The 9,270-nt window shown below is 45.9% G+C and overlaps 1 protein-coding gene across 2 annotated transcripts in view; it reads right to left on the bottom strand.

Annotated features, from left to right (window-relative positions):
• Positions 1-516: 516 nt before the first annotated feature.
• LOC110524935 (ras-related protein Rab-27B) overlaps positions 517-9,270 on the bottom strand; it is a 130,840-nt gene continuing 122,086 nt past the window's right edge. For both annotated transcript variants that reach the window (XM_036976653.2, XM_036976654.2), the window contains exons 6-7: positions 8,642-8,765; positions 517-3,502 (exon numbers count right to left, since the gene is read on the bottom strand). In XM_036976653.2, coding sequence (XP_036832548.2) covers positions 3,316-3,502; positions 8,642-8,765 — 311 coding nt within the window. In that variant the 3' untranslated portion in view covers positions 517-3,315. The remainder of the gene's footprint in view (positions 3,503-8,641; positions 8,766-9,270) is intronic.

The raw sequence follows: 9,270 nt of genomic DNA, 5'->3' as shown, positions 1-9,270 counted from the left end.
GCTGCTCTTCCTCAAACTGTACTGAGGTTCTCCACAGAAACGTCTATTTCTCTGGGTGTTCAGATTAAGCAGTAGCTCCAGTAACTGGCAGAGACTACCAACTACACTAAAGACTGGCGAGGGCAGCATGCTTTACAAGACACACACAATATGACTCACTTCAGGATGTGAAAAGATAAACGGACACTGTTATTTGTCGTTTTAAGAAATGCAGTACGGAAGTTGGCACCATTGATCACCAAAGAGGCTTCTTACTGGTAATAGTAAACACCAAATGTGAGTGATCAAGGAGAGAAGATGAGTTACTCTGCAGAACTATTCTAGTTGTCTCTGACATCACCTCCTCTATTTAAATTGTTAAAAAAAAAAACATTTTTTTGTTAATCCATGATGGTATCTGAATCAAGACAATCTCTTATAACCGGATAAAACTCAAAAAAAAATCGCAGCCAAACTCCATTGTAAGGAACACCATTTTCCACACCAAGTTATACAACAACCAGTAGGCTACACCACAGAATCTTATTATTTTTATTTTTTTTAAAGGCAAACATGTCCTCCAATCAGGTTTATTAAACACTAATTCCACATCAGTTATATACAGAACAGATACTACATTATGGACTTTTGTCTTGTCTTAAACACAATACTAGTTGTTAACACTGACTGCCTGTCTGTCTTGGTCCCTATCTGCCATCATGTTATTATTGTGTTATAGAAAAGTTGAGGATGTTACATTCAGGTGGGGGGGTTGGGGGCAGTGGTTGTTGAACACTTGTGTTGTCACTAGCCAGGCCGTGCGAAGTGGAGTAAGTCCTGTAAACGCTGGTAGATGTGGCCATGCTACATTCCACAGCAACATCCTCACGGAACACAGAACTACATCTTGCGTGCACTAGCCAACTACTGTAGCTAGATTTGATGTTAAAAGTCTGTCACACGAGATTAGTAGCTAGGAATGTCAAAAAGGCCACAGACAGACAGACACCTCTGACCTGGTTAGATATTACTGCACTGTTGGAGCTAGGAACACAAGCATTTCGCTACACCCAAAATAATATAGGCAAAATATGTGTACGCGACCAATTAATTTTGGCACAGACAGACAGACAGACAGACAGACCAACAGCATCATCATCAATGAGATATTTACTGCTTGGCGATGTATTTTCCTGACAGTAATATTATATCAGTCTTGACTGAGTGATATTACAATATCAGAAAGTTGATCATACCTTACTGTCTTTTATGCACATTTAGCTATACACTGCAGTTGTCAAAAAGTACTGTTAAATGGGGGGGGATCACATTTACTGTAAATTTAATGAGTGTGTTGAACCGTAATCTAACTGATTAGATTTACTGTAATAATAATAATAACAATCTAATCTAAAACAAAAAAAAAGTTAATAAACATACAACTCTAGAATAGGAACTTTAAATTTAAAAATCATATATAAATAACTGATTTTAATATTGGTACCGTATGGATGGGGCCTTAGAAGCCAAGGCAGTAGATTAGATTTTAATATTGGTACCGTATGGATGGGGCCTTAGAAGCCAAGGCAGTAGATTAGATTTTAATATTGGTACCGTACCGATGGGGCCTTAGAAGCCAAGGCAGTAGATTAGATTTTAATATTGGTACCGTATGGATGGGGCCTTAGAAGCCAAGGCAGTAGATTAGATTTTAATATTGGTACCGTATGGATGGGGCCTTAGAAGCCAAGGCAGTAGATTAGATTGGACAAATACTTCTAAACAACATGAGAATATAAAGTCTTATAAAACATAGGCCTCCGGTAGGCCAGGCTTTTGTCCCAAATGGCAACCTATTCCCTATTTATACCACAGCATTGTTGAATACTCGTTTCTGATTGGCTAGAAGGGCATTCTAGAATGGGCATTAAAACCAAATATAGAAGACAGTTGGATGTCTCTGGGACAGATTTATATGGGATACCTGATCATGGCGCATTATAAAGCACTCCACAAGCAGACTGTAGTTACAGAAAGATAAACCAACAACCACACAAACCGATATTGGATACATTGTAAACACAGGTCCAACAAGGAAAAACATAGCTAACTAGCATTCATTTATTTTTTTTTCCACAGAGACCTCTGATGAACCTAATGACCTCTGATGATGGGATGAACATACATTTTTCCCGGTCCTTCAATGTTGCAATCATGAAGCGAGTGGCGCTATGCTGTCGAACCCGCCCACTTTTCTATTTTTAACACCTGTTTTCAGCGACTGATATTGTTAAATTCCATTGGTCATATTGGCATGTTTGCTAGCAACAAACTGTTTGGCTACGTTCAAGCCTAGTGTTTGACGTGTTCGATAAGGGCGGCAGCTAGCCTAGAAGTTAACCGAAAGGTCGCTGGTTCGAATTCCCGAGCGGACAAGGTGAACAACGTGCCCTTGAGCAAGAGTGTCTGCCAAATGACTCAAAATGTAAATATGCAATGCGCTCTCCTCATAATGAACAGTGTGTCCTGACGCGAACGCAAACTATTCAATGCCAAAATCGCTCATCATCATCATCATCATCATCATCATCATCAGCTCATTGTTATGGATGTCTCCAATTGAATTGTCGCTAGAAAACAGCTCACGCAAACGCAGCTACTTTACCGTTATTCTGGCTGCAGAGGTTGACGTGATTGTGTTTAAAAAAAAATAGTTCACTAGCTAGCAAGCAAGTCAGCAGGGCAACCGAATAAAAACGTCCATAGAACAGAAAGACTGAGCAACCGAGTCGCATCTCTGGCAACGGACTAACAAATCAGGTTTCATGGGAGGATGGAAAAAAGTATTAATTTGACTTTTAATCAATTCAAAAAATATCCATGAAGACATTTCCACCAGATAATGTGTGCTTTAGTATTGTTTTCTTTGGCAACTGTGGTATAAGCGGGATAAACGCCTCCGTTCTGTACATTACCTTGGCGATAATGAACTCAGCTCGTCCCGCTGTCTTGTCCATTATGTCCAAGGCAATGTACATAGTGCACACCTTATAGGCTCTGGTCAAATGTAATGCCCTATGTAAGGGAACAAGGTGACAATTGGGACACAATACAACACAACACAGGACAGGCAGGAGAGACACATAGCCAGGCCCAGCACAGTACACACAGGCCATGCAAGGCCAGAACCACAGCCCCATTGCAGTGTGGCTGACTTGAGCTGCCCCCTCACACATCATGCTGTGGCCACGCTGCTGCACTTCTGCGTCTGGCCACCAGAGGGCGCACTAGAGGACCAACCAGAGTAGGGAGAAGGGGACGTGGAAGAGGCCAAGTCTAACATGCACACTTCTTCTGGTCAGGCGCAGCGTCCTCCAGCTTGGTGGCTCCTCCCCCGTTGGCGGGATCGGCGGTGGGCTTGTCGACACACTGCTCCATCCTCTTCATGACCAGGTCTAGCAGAGTGATGACCGCCTTGTCCACCTCAGACCCCGTCGCTGCCGACGTCTCAAAGTACGGGATCCTGCAGGGGACAAACAGAACCACATCAGACAGGACATACAGAACCACATCAGACAGGACATACAGAACCACATCAGACAGGACCACACCAACACCCACATCAGACAGGACAAACAGAACCACATCAGACAGGACACATACAGAACCCAGATCAAACAGGACATACAGAACCACATCAGACAGGACACATACAGAACCCAGATCAGACAGGACACATACAGAACCCAGATCAAACAGGACATACAGAACCCAGATCAGACAGGACATACAGAACCACATCAGACAGGACACATACAGAACCCAGATCAGACAGGACACATACAGAACCCAGATCAGACAGGACACATACAGAACCCAGATCAGACAGGACACATACAGAACCCACATCAGACAGGACATACAGAACCCACATCAGACAGGACATACAGAACCCACATCAGACAGGACCACTCCAACACCCACATCAGACAGGACACATACAGAACCCAGATCAGACAAGACATACAGAACCCAGATCAGACAGGACATACAGAACCCACATCAGACAGGACACATACAGAACCCACATCAGACAGGACATACAGAACCCACATCAGACAGGACACATACAGAACCCAGATCAGACAGGACATACAGAACCCAGATCAGACAGGACATACAGAACCACATCAGACAGGACACATACAGAACCCAGATCAGACAGGACACATACAGAACCCACATCAGACAGGACATACAGAACCCACATCAGACAGGACCACTCCAACACCCACATCAGACAGGACACATACCGAACCCAGATCAGACAGGACATACAGAACCCAGATCAGACAGGACATACAGAACCCACATCAGACAGGACACATACAGAACCCAAATCAGGCAGGACATACAGAACCCACATCAGACAGGACACATACAGAACCCAGATCAGACAGGACCACTCCAACACCCACATCAGACAGGACATACAGAACCCAGATCAGACAGGATATACAGAACCCAGATCAGACAGGACATACAGAACCCACATCAGACAGGACACATAGAGAACCCAGATCAGACAGGACACATACAGAACCCAGATCAGACAGGACACATACAGAACCCAGATCAGACAGGACATACAGAACCCACATCAGACAGGACACATACAGAACCCACATCAGACAGGACACATACAGAACCCACATCAGACAGGACATATAGAACCCACATCAGACAGGACATATAGAACCCACAACAGACAGGACACATACAGAACCTACATCAGACAGGACACATACAGAACCCAGATCAGACAGGACATACAGAACCCACATCAGACAGGACACATACAGAACCCAGATCAGACAGGACCACTCCAACACCCACATCAGACAGGACATACAGAACCCAGATCAGACAGGATATACAGAACCCAGATCAGACAGGACATACAGAACCCACATCAGACAGGACACATACAGAACACAGATCAGACAGGACATATAGAACCCACATCAGACAGGACACATACAGAACCTACATCAGACAGGACACATACAGAACCCAGATCAGACAGGACATACAGAACCCACATCAGACAGGACACATACAGAACCCACATCAGACAGGACACATACAGAACCCACATCAGACAGGACATATAGAACCCACATCAGACAGGACATATAGAACCCACAACAGACAGGACACATACAGAACCTACATCAGACAGGACACATACAGAACCCAGATCAGACAGGACATACAGAACCCACATCAGACAGGACACATACAGAACCCAGATCAGACAGGACCACTCCAACACCCACATCAGACAGGACATACAGAACCCAGATCAGACAGGATATACAGAACCCACATCAGACAGGACACATACAGAACACAGATCAGACAGGACATATAGAACCCACATCAGACAGGACACATACAGAACCTACATCAGACAGGACACATACAGAACCCAGATCAGACAGGACATACAGAACCCACATCAGACAGGGGACATACAGAACCCACATCAGACAGGGCACATACAGAACCCACATCAGACAGGGCACACACAGAACCCAGATCAGACAGGACATACAGAACCCAGATCAGACAGGACACATACAGAACGCAGATCAGACAGGACATACAGAACCCAGATCAGACAGGACATACAGAACCCACATCAGACAGGACATACAGAACCCACATCAGACAGGACATACAGAACCCACATCAGACAGGACATACAGAACCCACATCAGACAGGACACATACAGAACCCAGATCAGACAGGACATACAGAACCCACATCAGGCAGGACACATACAGAACCCAGATCAGACAGGACACATACAGAACCCAGATCACATAGGTTACATAGAGAACCCAGATCAGACAGGACACATACAGAACCCAGATCAGACAGGACACATACAGAACCCACATCAGACAGGACACATACAGAACCCACATCAGACAGGACATAAAATCCCCAGATCACAGGACCCAGATCACATAGAGAACCCAGAACATACAGAACCCAGATCAGACAGGACATACAGTACAGAACCCAGATCACAGCGGACAAAGAGAAACCAGATCAGACAGAACCCAGATGAGACGGGGGACAAACAGAACCCAGATCAGACAGCACATACAGAACCCTGTCCTGTCTGAACAGAGAACCCAGATCACATCAGAGAGTATGTATCCTCTATGGAGCTACTAGTGATTGAGAAAAATAAAATACTTCTCAGTCAAAAATGTATGTTTTCTCAAGTACAATATAAATCAAGTACAATATTGTAAAACAAACAACAAAAGAGTGACTAAAAAAGGAGAAAGTGTGAAGATAAAATAAATACTAATGTCCTGTAATTATCACATTACATTACACTGGTACACCTGGGTACCCTACAGAGACAACACATTACACTGGTACACCTGGGTACCCTACAGAGACAACACATTACACTGGTACACCTGGGTACCCTACAGAGACAACACATTATACTGGTACACCTGGGTACCATACAGAGACAACACATTACACTGGTACACCTGGGTACCCTACAGAGACAACACATTACACTGGTATACCTGGGGACCCTACAGAGACAACACATTATACTGGTACACCTGGGTACCCTACAGAGACAACACATTACACTGGTATACCTGGGGACCCTACAGAGACAACACATTATACTGGTACACCTGGGTACCCTACAGAGACAACACATTATACTGGTATACCTGGGTACCCTACAGAGACAACACATTATACTGGTACACCTGGGTACCCTACAGAGACAACACATTACACTGGTATACCTGGGGACCCTACAGAGACAACACATTATACTGGTATACCTGGGTACCCTACAGAGACAACACATTATACTGGTACACCTGGGTACCCTACAGAGACAACACATCACATTACACTGGTACACCTGGGTACCCTACAGAGACAACACATTATACTGGTACACCTGGGTACCCTACAGAGACAACACATTATACTGGTACACCTGGGTACCCTACAGAGACAACACATCACATTACACTGGTACACCTGGGTACCCTACAGAGACAACACATTACACTGGTACACTTGGGTACCCTACAGAGACAACACATTATACTGGTACACCTGGGTACCCTACAGAGACAACACATTACACTGGTACACCTGGGTACCCTACAGAGACAACACATCACATTACACTGGTACACCTGGGTACCCTACAGAGACAACACATTACACTGGTACACCTGGGTACCCTACAGAGACAACACATTACACTGGTACACCTGGGTACCCTACAGAGACAACACATTACACTGGTACACCTGGGTACCCTACAGAGACAACACATTATACTGGTACACCTGGGTACCCTACAGAGACAACACATTACACTGGTACACCTGGGTACCCTACAGAGACATCACATTACACTGGTACACCTGGGTACCCTACAGAGACAACACATTACACTGGTACACCTGGGTACCTTACAGAGACAACACATTACACTGGTACACCTGGGTACCCTACAGAGACAACACACTACACTGGTACACCTGGGTACCCTACAGAGACAACACATTATACTGGTACACCTGGGTACCATACAGAGACAACACATCACATTACACTGGTACACCTGGGTACCCTACAGAGACAACACATTATACTGGTACACCTGGGTACCCTACAGAGACAACACATTACACTGGTACACCTGGGTACCCTACAGAGACAACACATTACACTGGTACACCTGGGTACCCTACAGAGACAACACACTACACTGGTACACCTGGGTACCCTACAGAGACAACACATCACACTGGTACACCTGGGTACCCTACAGAGACAACAACCAGGTCACCCTAGACCACAAAGTTTCCTTACGTACAGCTCAATGACAACACACACACACACACACACACACACACACACACACACACACAGAGAGAGCTGTGAATGACAAGCCCAGCACTCATAAAGGACAGAGGAGACTTACTCAGTGGAAGTATTAATCCCTGATTGCAGTGGAGAGTGAGAGCTTGTCATCAGTGGCACTATAACTGCAGCCTCAGCAACAGTAAAAAGCCACATTGCCTTGACTACTTTACGTTAGGCATCGGTCGTCGATCTTCTGAGGCAAGTACAGTTGAAGTCGGAACTGTATAACCTAATAGTCAATTAGGTCTAACGGTGGTTTCTGGCTCTCTCTTGTCCGTGTGTGTGTGTGTGTGTGTGTGCGCGTATGTAACAGTATAACTTTAGACCGTCCCCTCGCCCATACCCGGGCGCGAACCAGGGACCCTCTGCACACATCAACAACAGTCACCCACGAAGCATCGTTACCCATCGCTCCACAAAAGCCGCGGCCCTTGCAGAGCAAAGGGGGAACCACTACTTCAAGGTCTCAGAGCGATTGACGTCACCGATTGAAACGCTATTTAGCGCGCACCGCTAACTAAGCTAGCCGTTTCACATCCGTTACATGTATACTCACCCGTACTTGTCGGCTAGTTCCTTAGTGTGTGTGTGTGTGTGTGTGTGTGTGTGTGTGTGTGTGTGTGTGTGTGTGTGTGTGTGTGTGTGTGTGTGCGCGCTACTCACCCGTACTTGTCGGCTAGTTCCTTAGCGTGCTTCTCCTGCACCTCTCTCTGGTCCGCCAGGTCTGCCTTGTTGCCCACCAACACAATGTCTGGGTTCTCACAGTACGCATTGGCCTGCAGCTGGCCTGAGGACAACATGGAACAGTTAGCATTGGCCTGCAGCTGGCCTGAGGACAACATGGAACAGTTAGCATTGGCCTGCAGCTAGCCTGGGGACAACAGTTAGCATTGGCCTGCAGCTAGCCTGAGGACAACAGTTAGCATTGGCCTGCAGCTAGCCTGGGGACAACATGGAACAGTTAACATTGGCCTGCAGCTAGCCTGGGGACAACATGGAACAGTTAGCATTGGCCTGCAGCTAGCCTGAGGACAACATGGAACAGTTAGCATTGGCCTGCAGATAGCCTGGGGACAACAGTTAGCATTGGCCTGCAGCTAGCCTGGGGACAACAGTTAGCATTGGCCTGCAGCTAGCCTGGGGACAACAGTTAGCATTGGCCTGCAGCTAGCCTGGGGACAACAATTAGCATTGGCCTGCAGCTGGCCAGGGGACAACAATTAGCATTGGCCTGCAGCTGGCCTGGGTACAACAGTTAGCATTGGCCTGCAGCTAGCCTGAGGACAACAGTT

Source organism: Oncorhynchus mykiss, chromosome 5 (assembly GCF_057628025.1).
Source record: "Oncorhynchus mykiss isolate SJ-2025 chromosome 5, ASM5762802v1, whole genome shotgun sequence".
NCBI classification, from domain to species: Eukaryota; Metazoa; Chordata; class Actinopteri; order Salmoniformes; family Salmonidae; genus Oncorhynchus; species Oncorhynchus mykiss.
Note: the sequence above shows the minus strand (reverse complement) of the source record. Positions and strands in the feature narration are given on the sequence as shown.